This window comes from Crassostrea angulata, chromosome 6 (assembly GCF_025612915.1).
Source record: "Crassostrea angulata isolate pt1a10 chromosome 6, ASM2561291v2, whole genome shotgun sequence".
Lineage (NCBI taxonomy): Eukaryota > Metazoa > Mollusca > Bivalvia > Ostreida > Ostreidae > Magallana > Magallana angulata.
In genome coordinates, this window is record NC_069116.1 from 33480259 (window position 1) to 33500054 (window position 19796).

Consider the following 19796-nt stretch of genomic DNA (forward strand, 5'->3'; position numbering starts at 1 on the left):
TTGTCGTTTGAACAGCAATACTGTAAAGATTCATGAGAGATTTTTACTTACTCACCCTTTATCTTTAGATACAAAGTGAATGACTTGGTGGATGGTAACCTGTTTGATGTCACCATGACAGCGGAGGCTTGTTTTGTGGACGGAGCATCATGTGATTACAGTGTCCCCATTCTGACCAATTCACTCATCCCCAAAGTAGAGAGAATGTGGAACAGAACATATACTTTCATAGGTAGATCATCTTGAGATAATGTTCAAATTAATGAACTAATTTGATATCAAACTCTCTCTGAAATTGAAGATATAAGCCATTTGACTTTGATGAATTAAATGTAACTGTAATGGTTATTAAAATACTACCATAGGAAGAAAACTACTGTATTATTTTTTTAGGATTCAGAAATGGAGATACTTTAGAAATTTCTGATATTCTGTGGTACTTTTATGTATTGTGTTATATGTATGATTGACTGTTTGGTTGTGTTTGGGTCAGATTTCTCACTGTCTCAGTGGTTGAGGGAGAAGTCGTTAGCAGCAGGCTCTGTTCTCCAGCCCTATCATGTCAGTGAGCTGTTTGAGAAACTCTCTGTCATTGCCTACAAGAGAACACCATCCTGTACCAGAAGTGGATCTGGGTATGCCACCCCTGACTCCCAGGGCTGGGTTAATGGTGAGTAGCAAGACTCTAAGTGTAGTACTGCCACCAAAATGATGTAAGCATCAATTATCAGTGACTGTAATGAAGTGACACAATGCATTGAATTGATTTCTGATCATGTAGATTGTGCAGCAGTACCTGATATGTTGACCTTAGCCTCCTACCCTTTGACCTGTTACCTTGACAACACCTGTAACAAGGTCTCCTGTTGTGTGGATTCTGTCTTCACAAACTCCACGTTTGAAGTGGTCTTTGACTTGAACCAATGCACAAGGATGCTTACTCTGGAGATTGAAAATCTGAAAGTGCTGATTCCATACTCAGAAATACAGTGGGGTAGGTACAAGAAGATTTGAAGAGTTTGATTGTGTAAAAAGAGACAATTTTCTTAAGTGAAAAATGTATAAACTGTGCAGCAGATTCTCCAGAGAAACAGAAATTTTTTTTATTATACTTTGTAGAGAGGCCATCACAGTTCTACCTGAATAGTGTGGTCAGACTAGAGTGAGTATTGTCATCTTAATGGTATTTATTCCATTGCGCACTTTAATGTGTTATTCCTTGCTTGCTGAAACTGATCTATATCGATATTGTTTCAGTTTTCTGTTGTGCATATGATTTAGCTCATTGTACAAATCATTCTTTGTTTCAGCTACATTGTGTATGACTTGTATGCAGAGAACTTCTATTTAGTGGATTTAAAATTATCTGTGTGTTGGGAGACCTATGAACCTTGTGAATTCATTGCACAGCTGTTTAAAAACAAAATGTTACCAAAACAACATTGTCCTGGAAACATGACTTTTGAACATTCAGGCAAGAACATTATTTTGTCGCAAATATCCAAGAGAAACTTTGTAATTCCCACAATTGTTTTTCTCTTATTTTGTTTCAACCCAATTTTGAAAAATGACAGTGGTATAAATGAATATATTGTCTTTATCAGGTTTCTCACTGAATAATTATGCCTCCAGTAACGGCCTTGACCCAAATAACATCCAGGGCAACGACCTGGCTTACCTGTATGATTACCTGGGGATTTCTAGTTACCTGAACACCCCCACCTGTAACAGGAGTGAGGACAAGTACACACCCAGCACCAATGGATGGACAAGCAGTATGTGCATTTCTAAGTACTTTATGTGTACTTTGTATGAATTCTAATTCTTTGTTGTATAATTAATAAAAACACTATGGACTGTACATTTTCATTCTTTTCCTGTAGAGTGCCCTGTAGACATATCCTCCATCTTGCCAACTTTACCTTCAAATATGAACTGTCATGTGACCTCTTCATGCACTAAAATAGAGTGCTGTTTTGATGTTGCCAAGTTTGACTCAAGACCTGTGACCTTTTACATTTTCTTGGATAACTGTGACTGGATGATCAGTTATGGAATAGACAACTTTGTTGCAAAACCAGTTGTGTTGCTTGACTTCACTTTTGATGAATGGCATGAATTTTGGATGAAAGGAGTTTTCAGGATAAGGTTTGTTAAGTCAGGGGTTATTTTTGAAGGTTTACTGCATGGTACTTTGGAAGTACAAAGACAATGATAAGAAAATCCTCTTTTTGTAGGTTCATGGTCACAGATTTACCTGGAGCATTTGATTTCCGGGTGACCCTGACTTTCAGCATTTGTCTGGAAGAGGGTTCAGCTTGTGAACAAGAAGTGGACCTTTTGAGCAATGCTCTGTTACCACAACAGTCATGTGACTTTAACATTGGAACTCCAATAACAAGTAAAAAATATAACTTTTTTGATTCATTAAGCATGAATAAATTCTGACTCAAAATTACCAAAATTACCAGCATGTTGTAGAGCATGTATTTACAATATGAATGATTTCTGAATAGATTTCACCTTCACGGACTGGAAGCAACAGAAAGGCTACACCCAAATGGAGGAGTTCAGTATCGCCAAGCTTGAAGAGGAGCTGGGACTGTATGGCTATCTACACAATGCTACATCCATGTGTAACAGAACAGCTGGAATGTTTGCTGGCTCTACAGATGGGTGGAAAAATGGTAAGAGAAGGAGATTTATTAAAAAATACATACTGCAGTCTTTCATCAGATATTTATTACCAAGTTTATGAAGATCATTTTGTAAGTTGCAAACAAACACTTTGAAATGTATATCATTAAAAACCCATAGAATTGTAAATGTGTAGTCAAGGAACTTAAGTCTTTGACTTCTGTTGGCTGTCTGATTTCAGACTGCCCAATTGCGATCTTTGGAACCCTGCCGTACATTGATGGTCCGATCGCCTGTAACCTGGGCTCTACCTGTACATCTCTCACCTGTTGTGTCCACACAGAGCCACTATCTAGACACCTAAACCTGGAGCTGAGTCTGAACCACTGTCTTGACAAACTGACCATCATGGTGGACAAGTACTCACACCTGATAAAGATCAGCCAGTATCAACACTGGGGTACGACTCTTTATTGTGTACACTGTAAATTTACATTATTGTCATCTTCTCCTTTTAGGTGAAGAAATCATTTGTCATAAATTATGTCTTCTTTATAGGTACCACTCAAGTTTTGGATATCAGCAATGTTGTTAAACTAAGGTAAGAATCTTATTTTTTGGGGGACATTATATTCAAATTTTGTTTACTGAGAAATCATAAATATCTTTTAAGAGATTAATTTTCTTTCATTTTAAGTGGATAGGGTGTATTTTCAAATATTTATATCGAGACACCATGAAAAGTTTGTCACATTAACTTATGTGTTAAACATTTCTGAATTCCCAACTGTAGATGAACCTTGAAATCATCATATACACCAGTTACCTGGCCTTAAACATGTATCATATTTTGACATTATTTTATTCTTTTTATAATAAGCAATTGATTTACCTTCTAACAAGCTTATGACAATTTTTTTCTATATATTTAAGCTTTAAGCTTGAGAACCATGAGAGTGAGAACACGTACCTGATCAGTTCCTCCATCACTTCTTGCTGGGAGGGCGCCTCCAGCTGCCAGAGTTACCCCCTCTTTGACAACGTCAGGCTACCCAAGTACACAGGACTTCCTGAGTGTGACTGGAAGGAAGATTTCATTGAGTCAGGTAATAACCACTCTGACTGCCTTCATAGTGGATATAATGGATTTTCATGTCACAATGTTCTTAAGAATTTTACTTAAACATTTTAATTCTGCACTAGTATGAAGATGATGACCTCTGTAAACTAAAATTGTGAATGATCTTTTAGGGTTTTCAACAAGCAGTTGGCTGTCCACCAATGGCTATACTGACAGTACACCTTTGGCGGCAGTCACAAGACAAGATCTGTTGAAGTATCTGCAGGTGGCATACTACAAGGAGCCAGATTGTGATGGAACAGGTGCTCCCTACACTCCAGCTAATGCAGACAGATGGAATACAAGTAAGGCATTTGCTAGTGTTCTAATCACTTAACAATAGATTTTGTCAAAATTATAACAAGAAATGAGGAAGAAATGAATGCATAAAAATTTAATTTTTTTCTCTCAACATTTTAAAATTTACCTAAAACCCTGCAATCATGATTTTATATATACAGTGGAGCCTCAGATATCCGGAGGCCAGATATCCGGACGCTTCACTTACCGGTCGATTTTTATTGGGAACGGAATTTTTACACAATAATTTGTCTCGTTTATCCGGAATTCCGCGTTCCGGATCCGGACGGTCAAATTTTACCACATAATACAGTTTTCCTTTAAATTTTACCTCATTTAACCGGACAGTCACATTTAAGTGTTCGGGGGCACATAAGTTTTTTATGCGCAAGTGCAAATTGGTGTAAAAACATCTGACACTGGTTGTTGGTTTTAAACAATGCCTTCGTCCGGTAATCGGGGTCACCTGTGTCACGCTATGAACTCGCCCGAGGATATTACGATAACCATGGATGCGACATGTTTAATTGTCGCCATTTAACTTATGAACTGTTATTGTTTGATTAAAATGTCATGAAAATTGTTTAATTTGTGTTTAAAAAAGTCATCTATTGATTGAATTAAAATTCTATTAATCGTAGTATGATTAGATCGTTCGTACGCTTATTCATTTTAAAACGTAATTGAAATGAAATATTTGATAATTTGAGTTCTGTTTACGATAGTTATTAAGACCGCTTGGGATGTTCAGGGTATCGACATTAATTTTATAGCGTGTGTTCAATAAACAGTGTAATGATAATTTATGCCAAACATGGCGTGGATGAGTGTTCACGCTACTTGTAAAAATCGCTTGGGTGCAATTAACTCTATAGAAAGATGGATACGTAAAATTAGTTTGGGTAAGTTCTGTCAATGAAAAAATAGCTTGGACAATTATCAGTAAGGGAATATATACAGATTTTCATCCATTTTCAATCATCAAATGTTGAGCAGCTTCAAACATGTCAACACCACCGGCCAAGAGAGCAAGAGTTACGATCACCGCTAGCTTGAAGAAAAAGCTTTGTCAGCGCAAAGTGGAACACCGACTTTCTTCTCTTCGCTTTGTTATGCGAATGTAATTAAAATATCGGTTTAATACAGTGATTGTTATGTACATGTACATGTACATGTGTTGCATTGAAGAATGTAGTGCTAAGTTTCCTGTGGAAAAAAACATACCTTAAATAATGTTTTTAACAATATTTTGTTTTGTTAATTTAAAAAAAATCTAAACTTTTTTTGTAGTGCTTATGGCTATCAAAATAAAATATTTAATTGTATAATTTATTTATGAGTTATATTTCCATAAATATTAAAGGTAAATATCACAATTCAGATATCCGGACGCTTCACCTATCCGGACGATTTGGCCTGGGGACAAAAGTGTCCGGATAAGTGAGGCTCCACTGTAACAGTATCTATTTGAAAGTTTACATTGAATTGTGAACTCAGAATTAAAACCACTGTTTCTGAGCAACTTTGTTGACATTTCCACATCTTATTTTCTGTGCTATACAGCATGCTCCAGTAGCACAGATCTGAGTCCACTCCCCAGTACCATGTCCTGTCACCTGCCCGACACCTGTACAGGGCTGGACTGTTGTGTATCCAGCTCCAAGCTTGGAAGGACATTCCAGGCAACACTGGACATTGACCCCTGCACATACAGGATCATTGCAGGCATTGATAGCTGGAAGTTCACAGAGACTCACAGAAATCTATCCACTGGTAATCATAAAACATACCATTCTTAAGTGACTCGCTTACTCACCAAATTGATTTCAATCTGAGAGTTTTTATTTCACTGACAAGATTTCTAATATGTACTTTTCAGGTTTGGCAAAGAGTATATGGTTATTGGGTGTTGTAAGAATGGAGTAAGTATCAAATTGATTTGGATGATAATTAGCTGAGAAATAAAAAGATATTGGGAAATATTTAATTTGTTTATCTTTGTTTTACAGTTTTGATGTGGAGACCTTGTGGAGTGACCGGAAGTACATTGCCAACCTGAAGATAAGCATTTGTCTGGAGAGTGGAGGGCCGTGTGAGATCAGCAACCAGACGGTGTTCAGTAACAGTCTACTGGCCTTCAGACAGTGTAGCTGGGCTCAGGAGCTGCCCACTGGTAAGACATAGCCTTATAGCATATGTAACAAGTGTATTATGGTAGACTTATTGTCACCTGTTTAATAAAATCTGAATAATTTTGGAGACGGTTTTGGCACGTTTGGTCTGTCTTAAGAGTTGGAAGCAAACTTTTTTTAAAAAGGAGCTTTTTTTAAGTCAGATATCTTTAACTTGGGGCATATTTTCCGCTTTTTAGAATACCCTTTCATTAGATGTGTAAATGAAAAGATTTGCTAAATCCATTATAAATGATAATTTTCCTGACTTTTATATATAACTTAAATACTCTTCGTTAACCTGAATGATTTCTTTTACAGGATTTTCTCTGAGCTCTTGGAAGTCCAGTCACAACTTCTCTGCTAGTGACCCCCTGCCAGAATATGCCATTGCTAAGGTGATGGATCTGTTGGACCTATGGCGGTACCGTAAATCAACCACTTGTCAGAGGCCCCAGCCTCCCTACTCCCCAACCTACATAGGATTTGTCCAGGGTAGGGTGCAACTATTCTCTCTCTATAATCTTAAATCTTTGTCTAGAGATGGAGAAAAAAAGATTGTGATCTGCAAAAAAATTAACTTTTCTAGCTCAATATAAACCTTGTAAATTTGACATAATTATAAATCTGCATAATCTTTAAAGCCTTGTGAAACAATCCTCATTTCCTGTTTTGCCAATGATGAGAGTGTATGACATGCTTTTGTTACTTTAGAGCCCCCCTGTAATGTGGCGGGCCTGCCTTACAACCTGCAGAAGAAGACGTACTGTGTGGTTCAGTCCAGCTGTACAGCCATCTCCTGCTGCTCAGACGACCCTGACATGGAGATGACCTTCACCTGGTACATTGACATTGACGTCTGTAGCCACGTCCTCAAGATTGGCATAGAGGAGTACACTGCCCAGTTCTCACTGCTCAACTTTCCATTCAGTAAGATTTCCATTAATGTTAAAACTCTGGTAGACATTGAAATCAATAATTGTTTTGGCCAAGAACCATTTCGTTATGTCATATTATTTTTTTTTGTAGGAAAACCTCAGAGTTTTGTTCTTTCTGGGGTATACAGAATCAAGTATGTAAAAGGAATTATTGTGGATTAGGAGAAAATCTGCTGCTTTTTAACCATAAAATCTGTTGTTATTTTAGCAGTTTGTCTCATGGTTGCTGTTTGTGTGTTTTGCTAGTTACATCATCTATGACCTGACTGGGGTGGAAGAATACATGATGAGTGCCAATGTCTCTGTGTGCTATGAACCGGACAGTTGTGTCTTCACAGACATTGTCCTGGTAGACGTCCGGTTCCCCAAACCTAACTGTAACTACAAGTCCTCAGATTACAACATGCCAGGTATATTCATATATATATATATTCGTGTTATTCAATATGGAGAACTGTTGTTCCGGTTAATCTTTATTTTTTTTTAAATTCTTTTTTTATGAAGAAGTCATTGTGTTATTGGGCCATTTGATCAATATTTTCAGGATTTTCATTGACGTCATGGTCTCTTGACCAATCTCTATCTGGAGGAACTCTGCCCACCTATGCTGCCAGAAAGTTGATGAAAGATCTAGGAATAGCCATGTACATGAATGAAACCTCCTGTAGCTCTGGAATGGGAGCATATACAGGTCTTGTTGATGGATGGAACAAAGGTCAGCTCATAGAACATTTAGATAATCAATTAAGACATGTACTGAAAATAGTATGAAAATGGAGTGAAAACTCTTAAATATATAATGAATGAGGACAATGATAAACATATAATTTGAAATCAAGTTAAATTTTCTACCTTCAGCCAGTTATCTTTTAAAGTGAAAATTTTTGTATTAATAGTTTCTTTAAAAATATATTCAATTTAACTTTACAGAGTGTGATACATCAGTAACAACTGACCCCCTGCCCTCTGGCATTGTGTGCCACATTCCGTCATCCTGCACCACCATACAGTGCTGTGTGGATGCCACCACTCCACTAGGGCGGTCCTTCACCACTGTCCTAGATCTAGATCCCTGCACTCACCAACTCACACTGGGAATCGAGAATTTTGAACACAAAGTTTCTCTCTTAGATTTTAAGTTTGGTATGCACCTTTGACAGTTATATATCATGTGATTTATATCCTTTAAAACAAAACTTTTAAAGCTGCTTGGTCCGATTTTATACCAAATTTTATACACGCTTTTAAACGATGGCTATGCTTAGTATATGTATAATAATAGACATTGCAGTAGTTTCACCCGACAATTATGCCAAATTTCAATGAAGAAAAATACGTACAAAATTTCCTAACAAAACAAACGACATTAAAAGGTACCGTGTTATATCGCCTCATGTTAAATTTCACCCCTGACGACGAGACGGGTATGGTTGTATTACGAATTTGACACCGCTTTATATAAAGGTCGAAATGATCAGACAAATTACAAATACAAATAAACATGTGTACGTTTTGTTCGCTAATAGTTCTTAAGTCTGCTTTCTTTACAATCGATGCATAGCATGCGGGTTGAATAACCCCAATCATTCGGGGGACGAAACCAAGCGGTTTCCTTTTCTAAACATTCCCGTGATGCATTTTGCTTGTTTTTTCGTTTGCCCAAAGAGAAATTATTTTTATTAACTTTCAATATTTCTAACTTTGAAAGGAGACTGATTCTGCTGGTGTAAATAGGAGAAAGTGCATAACTTTCTAAGATAAATGATTTGTATGAAAAAAAATTTGATACTGTAATTACAAAAAAATCGGACCAAGCAGCTTTAATGTTGCATACTGCAACCACTATAATCCCTTGAATGTTGATATTTTTGTACTAAAATAGCTAGATTTCTAACACATTTTTGAACACTTATTTCCCATCCTTTTTTTTTTTCAGATGAAATATATCACTTTTACCTGGAAAATGTTGTCAGAATGATGTATGTATTACCTGGTATTTAGAGTAAATAAAACATGAAACTAATGCTATTCTTCTACACTAAATTTTTTAAAACATTTGTTCAAAGTCAGATATCATTCATTTTTATTTATATTTTTTAAAACAGGTACTCGGTCTATGACTTGGACAGTGATGGAATGTACATAGTGGACTTGAACATCAGTCTGTGCTTTGAGTCAGCGAGCCCCTGTGCCCTGGATGTTGAAGTCTTTAAACAAACTGTTCTTACGAAGAGAGAATGTCCAAAATATACAGGGTTCCTACAATCAGGTGAATGCCAAGAGAAATACTTGACAGCAATTCAAAATATAAATTACGTAGAGCTAGCCACTGTAATTGAAATATAATTTTAATGCAACTAACATGTGGTTTCCTTTCAGACTTTTCTCTGACTGTGTGGAAGCAGGAGAATGAAGTGAATGGCACCACCTTGACCACTGCAGAGATTGTGGTTCTCCAGGAAGACCTGGGCTTGTCTCGGTATTTCCTGGACTCTGCATGCTCTAGATCGACCGCACTGTACAACCCTCATATTGACTACTGGAGAAATGGTAACGATATTGCCAAACTGATCTGTGTTCTTTGTTACAGATTTTCACTCAATTGTTGAATGGTTTTAAGGAGATAATTGGGAGATTGTTGAAGATTTTGATGTGCTTTCATTGAAATTTCTTAGCAACTCTTTTGAAAGGGTTGGTGGACTAGGGGTGTAGATTATTTTTTTTTAAATGATCAAAATAAATGTAATAAATGTGTTTCAGATTGTGGATCTTCAGCCACAGGACTGAGTCAGTTTGTTGTCTCGGACAACATCAACTGTCAGCTGTCCTCTAACTGTACGACCTTGACCTGCTGCATGGAGGACACAGTGACAAGGTCACACATACAGGTCCAAGCCTCCATGGATCCATGTCAATTCAATCTGAGGCTGAAAATAGAAAAGATGACCAGGGACATTTCTCTGTTGAATTACACTTGGGGTTTGTTTGATTTCTTCATCTTTAATAATGCATAGTTACTAGAAAGCATTTGAAGAAAAAAGCCTTTTTCAATTTTTGACATCTTTTGTTACAGGAGAGCTTGAAAAAGTAGACCTGTATGGAGTGTATGTGATAAGGTAGAAATCTTATTTGAATTTTTTTGTAAAAGACAAATTTCAAGTTTCTATTATAAACTAGTATGATACCTGATCTTCAGTAATGGTGTGTATAAATATGAATTACAATTTTTTAATAAATAAACTGTATGAGTTATTGATCTTTCTTGCATAGCTTTACCCTGGACAACCTGTATAACTCCAGACAGTACCTGCTGAGTCTGAACATCAGTCAGTGCTACGAAGCTGACTGTGCAGTCAACCACATGGTCCTCACCAACTCGCTGCTGTCCAAGCCAATCTGTGATTGGTCCATGGACTATCTCATCACAAGTAAAAAATAGTTTAAGTTTGCATAGCCATTGATACTTTTAAAAAATTTAACCTATGAGGATGCACTGTGCAGCAAAACCATTTCACTTTAGAAATATAGTTTAGTATCCTTACTTTGGTAGGTATTGTAAATTGTGCTTAACTATATGAAACCTTTCATATGAATTTATGGGATTTATCCACAGATTTTTCCCTGGCCCAGTGGAGGATGGAGAAGTCCCTCCAAGCAGTTGGAGACATTCCCAATAACTACCTGCTGCGTCTGATGGATGAGACAGGAATCGCGGGCTACCTCAAGGAACCAAGCTGTAACATGTCTGATGGAGTGTACGCTGGAGCTGTGAATGACTGGACCAATGGTAAGTCAGCAGAGTCAGACCAGCAGGGTGAGCAACATTGGGGTTTTTCATGCCATTGTTTAGTTTATTTTACCTTACATAAAGATGTTTAATGGGGATTAGTGTAAATAGCTTAATTTCTAGCATGAGAGTGTTAAACTTCACTGGTTTCATATGCCAATGAGAGATATTGATATAAGTTGTAGAACTTGTTTATTAATCGTTGTAAAATAATTAAAGTTTATAGTTTTATTGGTTTTAGAGGGAATACAATTCATGTTGGTTTAGTTAGGAATGATTTAGTATTTTTCCTTTGAAAAGTACATGTAGTGATAATTGATGTTTATCTAGACTAATTAAGTTTTAATTTCCTTGTAAAGTTCATGTAAGTTTAAAACCAGGGTGTTGGTTTAATGAAACAGTATCGATATATTGATTGCATTTATTTAAATATCATTTTTGGCATTTCTAGATTGTTCAAAGAATGTGAGCTTGTTGACCTTGACCTCTGACCTGAGCTGTAACCTTCTGGCCTCCTGTACGGGAGCCCAGTGCTGTGCCACGTCTCTCACACTACAGAGAACCTTTGAGGTATACATCAACATTGACTCGTGCACCACCAGTCTCAGCATACAGATAGAGCAGCTCTTCTATAATCACACTCTGGTCGACTTCCAGTGGGGTAAGATAATTTTAGACTTTTTTGACAGATATTGTCTGTAGTGCTGAAACGAATACCATAAATCAGTATTCGAATATTCGTGAGTGCTATTCGATTCGTGTTCTAATATTCGTAGACGTCATAGACAATGTATTAAGCATACATGATAGTTTGTATTACTAAGTGGGTGTATGTGTTGACTGCTTAAACATGTCATTCGAAGTTGACACTTAATGCATGTGTAGCAGGTCAGTGCCGTATAGGTTTTTATCAGTACTTCGCGTTGTGTTTATTTTTGTTTTGAGACTGAATTTGACCTCTACAATAAGAATTAAACTTAACTAAATTATAAATAAGGTATGAAAACGACTTTACTCTCACTATAGATAAACCAGAACTCAAAGTAAATGAAAACCAAGATTAACAACCCTTTATAAATTTATTATAACAAAATAAGAACACAAGTCAATAGCAAATACTTAAATCCCCCAACCCTAAAACCTAACTTTAACAGGGACCTCAAATAGACAGACGAGACGGGTCGGGACTCAGGAGAAAAGTAGCTAGCGAAACCAGCTGTCTCCCTCCCCCTCTCTGCTTGGAGAAAAGTAGCTAGCGAAACCAGCCGTCTCCTTCGTCAAATAAGGACTTACATGGGTTTATATATGGGACAGAACAATAGACAAATGTCATTAAAGTGATTGGCTATCGTATAAAGTGGGCGTTACCAAAGTAATAGAATAAATCACATCGGGATCGGAATGCAAATAATAACAAATAGAAACAAAATCCCGATCTACCACACATGAGTATCCATTGAATTGGGTGCGCATTTAATATTTATGCAAATAATAATATACTGATATTTTTTTTAATTTCCATCAACTACAATCAAAAGATTTATTACTTCTTTAATAATATACTGCAGTCCTGACTCCTGTATGAGACCGATACGTAACTTCGTAAGTCAGTCCAAATATTTCCGCCATGTTTGATATATACCCGGTAGTATTAAAAAGAAAACTTATAACGCTCATAACTCCGGAAATGTTCTGTTTATTTAAAAAAAAACAAATTATATAGAGGTATCTTTTAAAAAAACTTTCGATATTAACTCTCCGTAGCCCAGACTCGTTCAAACAGTTAAGCAATTTTTTCTTCAGCGTCTGACATGAATTGAAAAATCCAGAATGTTTGTCTCCGTTCGATGTAAACCCTGCTTTTACTTTCAAGGTAAACAAGCAAGGCGGAAAAGTCTATTACTGGGTTAAGTAATAGACTTTACCAAGCATGGCAGTCATAGATTGCTTTATCTTTACTTTCGTTCCGAGTAAAATGAAATACACGATCTGCATAGTTTACAGTACTTGATATGGGTGTTTAACATGTGATCGAATATTCGAATGCTAAATATACATTCGAATATTAGAAATTAACTATTCATTCGCGAATATTCGAACATTCGTTTCAGCACTAATTGTCTGTCGAATTTAGAAAGTTTGATGCATAATTATGAATCAAATGAATTTTGAATTTTAGGTGTGGAACAACATTTATGGCTGTTTGGAATATACAGAGTAGAGTGAGTATTCAATGGCATGTCTACTCCACTGAAATCACTTTATCAAATTTCTATGTTCTGTATTTTGTACTAACCATTATTGATTAACCTTTACAGCTACACCTTAGATGACCTTCTGAAGGAGAGCTCCTATCTAATTACCCTGACTATCCAGTCCTGTTTTGAGAGTTCAGACCCACAGTGTGACTCCTCTGAGTCCTACACAGTGTTCAACAGATCAATCCTCCCCAAAACAGACTGTGTCTGGAAGGCCAACTTCAAGCATACAGGTAAGATCTCAATTGTCAGTGATTTTATTGCCTTAACATAGTGCCAAATTTGTGTAAGGTAGATGAAATATTGTTGATACACACTGTAGTTTTTTCATATTCAAGATTCTAAGAATAATCTTAAAGTTCATAAATCTATAGCATTTTGATATGAGTGAAATGCTTTAAAATTATGCATCAAAAGTGAAAATCATTCAGAAGATAATAAATTATTTTATGATCAACCTTCCACAAAGCACCTGGTTTTGACTTTCAGGGTTTTCCCTGTCTACCTGGCTGTCCTCCAATGGACTGAGTGACCAATCACAACTGCCGCAACACAAGCACCTGATCTACCAGCTGTTGGACGAACTGTCTGTGGCCCAGTACCTACAGACCCCACCCTGTGACCCGTCAAAGGGAGTATACACTGGGGCTGTGGAAGGGTGGACTTCATGTGAGTCATCAAACGCTAAAGTGTCAATGTTATTTATAGCCTATCTCTTAATGTGATAAGGCATTTACCTTAGAAAGCATATCATTCTCATTTTCCAGTTTTATACTGCTTGAAGAATATTTTTAATGTGTGGTTGACATGCACAAAAGAAATGCATTCATTCCAAAGAACAATGAAAAATGCATCTATTTCATAGTGAAACTGTTGTAAAAACCAAATGTAAGAAGATATTTGTTTTGTGCACAGTGTGCAGCAGGACTGTGAACACTGGCAATGTATCGGGCAGTGTGTGTCACCTGACTTCAGAGTGTACTTTCTCCGAGTGCTGTACGGAGGTCAGCTTCCTCCAGCGGTCCTTCCACACCTTCTTACACATCGACCCCTGTAACTTTGTGATGGTGGTGGGCATCGAAACCTACAGCAGGAACATCTCACTGGCTGGCTATCACTGGGGTTTGTACTCACGATCTGTTGGCATCCAGAATATTTAATTTTTCAATCTGAACTCTTTTCATTTTATTTACCAATTTTTATGGGCCATCAAGGGGTAACATCAATATAAACACTAGCTCACATAATGCCATACACATTTTATAAACTGTACACACATGAGCAACTGTACATTTAGAGTTTCATATTCTTATGCAGGTATGCAGGAGCATTTCTGGCTTGCAGGAATTATCAGAATAGAGTAAGTAACATGACTACGGTGCAGAAGATGATTCCAACCGATTTCTTACTTCATGAAAGACTTGAATGATGTTTGGGTATTTATTTTGATTTATTTTACTTAGCTTCACTGTGGATGACATGTATGGAGAGAGGCTGTACCTGGTCAACATGAACTTGAGTTTCTGTTTTGAGTCTTCTGTGGCATGTTTCAAAACCATTGACGTGTTCAGTGACACACTCCTCCCTAAAACCTCATGCAGCTGGAATTCACAACAAGGTCCAATATACTACATTGTCATCCATGAGAAATTAAAATAAGTACAGAATATGGTTTTATTGCAAGTTAGATCCAAAGCAATTTTTGTTATCATTTATATTGGTGACATGGTTTTGCAGGTTTCTCCCTGAGTAACTGGAGATCCAGTAATGGTGTCCCAGCAGGTGCTTCAATGACTGGGTGGCCAGAGTTACTGTTGTTTGAGGAGCTAGACATTGCCCAGTATGTGTACAGCACACAGTGTGTTAGGGGAACAGGACTGTACACAAGCTCCAGTGTCTCAGGGGTCAACATTGGCTTCAACACAGACGCTGCTTCATACTCACAGAGTAAGATAAATTTAAAACCTTTGAAACAAAGATCTCTTAGGAGACAGTATAAACTATACAATTCTTTGCATTTCAGCTACCCTGTTATATTTATCTACATCTCTTCTTGCAGTATGTCAGCTTTCAGTGGACTTTGCCGGTCACCATATGAGCACCACCACGGCTGACAAGGTGACTTGTTACCTGCCCTCCCTGTGTACCGCCATGGACTGCTGTGTGGAGGTGGAGCCCCTCTCTCGCTCCTTTAACGTCTACCTCCACATTGACCCCTGTAACTACCTGCTGAGGGTGGGCATAGACAACTTCTACTTCAACCAGTCCCTCGACAGATACACATTTGGTAAAGCTTTCCTTTTAACATTGCACTTCTAAAAAATGTTTTGTCATTTGTTCAAACATTATTTTAACATATTAATATTTGTCTGAAACAGGAGAAGAAGAAGTATTTTCAATGGCAGGAATCTTGCAAATGAGGTAAGACCATGACCTTCCATAAGGATTTAAATAGGAAGAATTATATAACCAAAATTACAGCCCTCTGATTTGTAACTTCTGAACCTTTCATTACTACAGGTACACAATTAACAACTTGGTTGATGAGAGAATGTACCTGGTGGATCTGAAGCTAAGTGTTTGTACAGAGAGTGGCTGTGAAGCTAACTACACCATCCTCAAAGACATGCTCCTTCCAAAACAACCTTGTTCCTGGAACTCGGGATACATTGACACAAGTAATTAACATACTTTTATGCAGAAAACTATACCCAAAGTGTAGTGCAGGGCCAGCCAAAGGTTTTCTAAGGCTTTTAGCTTCTCTTTTATTGACAAGCTCTGAACAGTGGTGATTTGAACATATTTTATTGTATATATATATGATACATATACAAATGGGTAGGACACAAGTTTTGACAACTTACGAGGTCTATACCAACAGTGGTGCGTAATATAGCTATATTTGAATGGTTTAAATTTCTACTGTAGTTTGCTGTTTACTGTATGTCACTCGTAGTTTTAATTTGTTGAGCAGGTTTCAATGCGTCTGACTGGATGGCCATCAATGGGTACAGCAGTCCTCTGTCAGACTCGCAGACAGCAGAACTCATAAAGACGATTGGTGGGGGTTCTTACATGGTGAAAGACCAATGTAGCCCTACTTCAGGAAGGTTCAAAAACTCAAAAGATGGATGGGTCAAAGGTAAACTATATGCAATTATAGATGGCATAGAATTTCTTTTTGTGCAGACTCCTTGATAATCATCAGGTTACTACATGTATCATTATGTTGGGAAAAATGTATGGCAATTAAAAGATGCATTTTTGTATTGTAATAGTTTTAAGGGAGAAATAGAACCACAGCTCAGGTTTGATTTAAATCTGAAATAGTTTAGATAAGATTTCAACCACCAGTCTCTACCATTGTTTCTTGTACAGGCTGCTTCTCTCCTGTGTCACTGACCAATCTGACAGACAGCTCAGTGGTGTGTTACCTGGACCCCACCTGTACAGGTGTGGACTGTTGTATCCAGGTCAACCGGATCAGCAGGAATCTCAATGTCAAGGTTACACTGGATCCATGTTCCCAACTGCTGACAGTGTCACTGGAGAGATTTGACATCAAACTGGATTTGATCACCTATACCAAAGGTACATCTACAAGTTTTGAGAGTGATTTAAAGTAATTGATTGTAATAATATGTATTTATATTGAAATAATTTAATTTCATTGAAACTTATTTTGGGATTGTTGTTCATCTTAAAAGGCACAGTGAGAGAATACTCTTTGATGGGGTTCTTGAAAGTTAGGTAAGTAAGTGGAGGAATTAAACATCCCTCAACTTAAAATTTTTACATTTGAATATTATACCCTCAATATGTGTAATATGACTGTGCATCTGCAGTTTACTTATCAATAAATCTTATTCAAAATCTATATTGATAATATTGTTCATTCATTGTAGTCTGAGATTAGATGACCTGAGGTCACAGAACAACTTCCTGCTGGATTTGGATGTCAGCATCTGTTTTGATATCTACTCCTGCGATGTCAACGTCTCAGTTCTGAGTAACACCAAGTTACCAAAGAGGTCATGTGACTGGTCAGCTGGTCTCCAAGGTATATTAACCTTTTTAAAATTTCAGATGAATGTACTTTCATTTAAAAGAAACACAAAGAATGTGAAGAATTTTGGTAACAAGATAGAGAGAATATTCAAAATGCAAAATTGGAATTATTATATTAATTGTTTGGGATAATGTGATTATTACAAAAATAAACAAACTATGTGGTGCTGATATATTTCAAGGCATGTCATTGGCTAAATGGTTGACTGATCTGAATGTGGACAACACAACTAACCCACTACCTGACCATCTGCAGAGTCTGCTGCTAGAGGATCATGGGATAGCAAACATGATGAAAGAGGTGCAGTGCAGTAGAACAACTGATGCTAAATACACTTCCACAAACACTACTGTTGATGGCTGGAATGTCAGTAAGTGGGGCACCTTGATTTATATCACTATTGTATAAGTAACATGGGTATAATGGGAAAAAAAGGAGTGTGGTATCGCCAGTTAGGACATGTCAAACAGGAAAGTATATAATGCGTACAGTATATGATATATGGCTTTTCTTTAAGTCTAGTATTACTAGCAAGTTGGTTTAGATTGTTTAGTACAGATTTAAAAAGTCATAACATCAGGGTTTAATTCTCATCCAAGTCAATATCTGTCTCTGTTGCCCATATTATATGTAGTGCCACTGATATTCAAGGTACAGGTCTGTGACGTATAATGTTTTGTAGATTGTCCATCCCTGCCGACCCTGCCCTTTCTGACAGGTGACATCACCTGTTACCTGGAGGATACCTGTACTAGCGTCAGGTGTTGTGTGGAGGTGGCCCGATTCAACAAGCGATCACTGGAGGTAGCACTGGACTTCAACCAGTGTGGGAACTATCTAGACATCACTGTGGAAAAGATCACCACCTCATACCTTCTGACTGACTTCAAGTATGGTAAGATCACTTACTTTTGTACCCATCTTTTGGCCAATAGGATAAATTTTATATAAAAATATCTATAAATTCAGTCAAGAGTTAAGCATGTTTTCTTTGATTTTGAGTTACAGATTTGTTTTGAAGTTTTAGGTTTTTAATGCCTAATTAATATTTCTTTTGTCTAAGATTTAAATTTGTTTTATAGGTGTGCTGCAAAAGACTTCATTGAAAGGAATGTTTGAGATGCAGTGAGTACTACTTGTTCTAATTTCAATTTCAATATCTAGTAAGAACTTATTTAATGAGAATTCACCATATTAATCCCAATGATTTTACAGATACAACATCACAGAGGATAACATTAACAAGAAGTATCTCTTTGACCTGAAATTTGCCGTGTGTTACGAGGCAGACTCTTGTGATGAGACATTCACCATATTTAGTAGCACTGAATTTAACATGGAAACATGCAGCTTTAAATATGACTTTTTGGATCCTGGTGAGTTAATGTGGTAAATTTATGTTGAAATGATTTCATAAAAAGAATTCTGTCTTGAGGTAATAATAAATGCTTTAAATTTGTATTATTACTGTTTTCTCTATATGATTGGTAGGCTTTTCCCTGACTGTTTTCTCTATATGATTGGTAGGCTTTTCCCTGACTGTTTTCTCTATATGATTGGTAGGCTTTTCCCTGGCTGTTTTCTCTATATAATTGGTAGGCTTTTCCCTGACTGTTTTCTCTATATAATTGGTAGGCTTTTCCCTAACTGTTTTCTCTATATGATTGGTAGGCTTTTCCCTGACTGTTTTCTCTATATGATTGGTAGGCTTTTCCCTGACTGTTTTCTCTATATGATTGGTAGGCTTTTCCCTGACTGTTTTCTCTATATGATTGGTAGGCTTTTCCCTGACTGTTTTCTCTATATGATTGGTAGGCTTTTCCCTGGCTGTTTTCTCTATATGATTGGTAGGCTTTTCCCTGACTGTTTTCTCTATATGATTGGTAGGCTTTTCCCTGACTGTTTTCTCTATATCATTGGTAGGCTTTTCCCTGACTTCATGGAGGACGAGTAGATCCATAGCCAGTGTGAACGACATCACAGAGGCCCAGGCTGATGAATTGTTCATGGAGCTGGGTCTGGATCACTTCATGACGGCCGCCGACCAGTGTTCCTCCTCTGACAGAATCTACAATGGGACGGTGAATGGATGGACCAGAGGTCAGTGTCTGTATATATACACTGGTTCAAAAAAATAAGAATTCTGCATGAATTTTGTATTCTTTTAAAAAAAAAACTATTCTTCTTAAAAAACATTGGTGTTTTATTGACAATGAAATTTGGTACAAACTTGCAAGCATGACATCGATAAATACTTAAGAAAATTCAGCTCACAATTAAAGTATGTTCTATTTACAAGAGTTACTTGTGTGCAAAAATGTCACAGATATGCAAAATATGGCTCATAATCTCTTTATGTACATAAAAGGTCAAATATACATACAGTATTATGACATCTCATTGAAAGACAACTCATCGAAAAAATTCATCGATGCGACAACTCACCGAATGGACAGCTCATGGATACGACAAGTCATGGAATAGACATCTCATGGATATGACAATACATCGATACT

The 19796-nt window shown here is 37.0% G+C and overlaps 1 protein-coding gene across 1 annotated transcript in view; it reads left to right on the top strand.

Annotated features, from left to right (window-relative positions):
* Nucleotides 1-19796, top strand: part of LOC128188824 (uncharacterized) — a 118851-nt gene that overhangs the window by 51047 nt on the left and 48008 nt on the right. Inside the window, exons 100-148 of the mRNA XM_052860104.1 lie at nt 69-232; nt 494-670; nt 782-994; nt 1120-1162; nt 1311-1474; nt 1605-1775; nt 1884-2148; nt 2238-2401; nt 2517-2687; nt 2879-3097; nt 3196-3238; nt 3571-3743; nt 3889-4062; nt 5621-5830; nt 5937-5979; nt 6067-6230; nt 6550-6723; nt 6943-7158; nt 7258-7300; nt 7413-7576; nt 7711-7881; nt 8097-8309; nt 9103-9145; nt 9272-9435; nt 9546-9716; nt 9927-10145; nt 10240-10282; nt 10437-10594; nt 10780-10953; nt 11405-11614; nt 13133-13175; nt 13272-13444; nt 13701-13880; nt 14127-14333; nt 14529-14571; nt 14675-14829; nt 14949-15158; nt 15271-15498; nt 15590-15632; nt 15732-15889; nt 16186-16353; nt 16590-16802; nt 16919-16961; nt 17117-17271; nt 17462-17650; nt 17963-18175; nt 18363-18405; nt 18496-18656; nt 19204-19380. Coding sequence (XP_052716064.1) covers nt 69-232; nt 494-670; nt 782-994; nt 1120-1162; nt 1311-1474; nt 1605-1775; nt 1884-2148; nt 2238-2401; nt 2517-2687; nt 2879-3097; nt 3196-3238; nt 3571-3743; nt 3889-4062; nt 5621-5830; nt 5937-5979; nt 6067-6230; nt 6550-6723; nt 6943-7158; nt 7258-7300; nt 7413-7576; nt 7711-7881; nt 8097-8309; nt 9103-9145; nt 9272-9435; nt 9546-9716; nt 9927-10145; nt 10240-10282; nt 10437-10594; nt 10780-10953; nt 11405-11614; nt 13133-13175; nt 13272-13444; nt 13701-13880; nt 14127-14333; nt 14529-14571; nt 14675-14829; nt 14949-15158; nt 15271-15498; nt 15590-15632; nt 15732-15889; nt 16186-16353; nt 16590-16802; nt 16919-16961; nt 17117-17271; nt 17462-17650; nt 17963-18175; nt 18363-18405; nt 18496-18656; nt 19204-19380 — 7523 coding nt within the window. The remainder of the gene's footprint in view (nt 1-68; nt 233-493; nt 671-781; nt 995-1119; nt 1163-1310; nt 1475-1604; nt 1776-1883; nt 2149-2237; nt 2402-2516; nt 2688-2878; nt 3098-3195; nt 3239-3570; nt 3744-3888; nt 4063-5620; nt 5831-5936; nt 5980-6066; nt 6231-6549; nt 6724-6942; nt 7159-7257; nt 7301-7412; nt 7577-7710; nt 7882-8096; nt 8310-9102; nt 9146-9271; nt 9436-9545; nt 9717-9926; nt 10146-10239; nt 10283-10436; nt 10595-10779; nt 10954-11404; nt 11615-13132; nt 13176-13271; nt 13445-13700; nt 13881-14126; nt 14334-14528; nt 14572-14674; nt 14830-14948; nt 15159-15270; nt 15499-15589; nt 15633-15731; nt 15890-16185; nt 16354-16589; nt 16803-16918; nt 16962-17116; nt 17272-17461; nt 17651-17962; nt 18176-18362; nt 18406-18495; nt 18657-19203; nt 19381-19796) is intronic.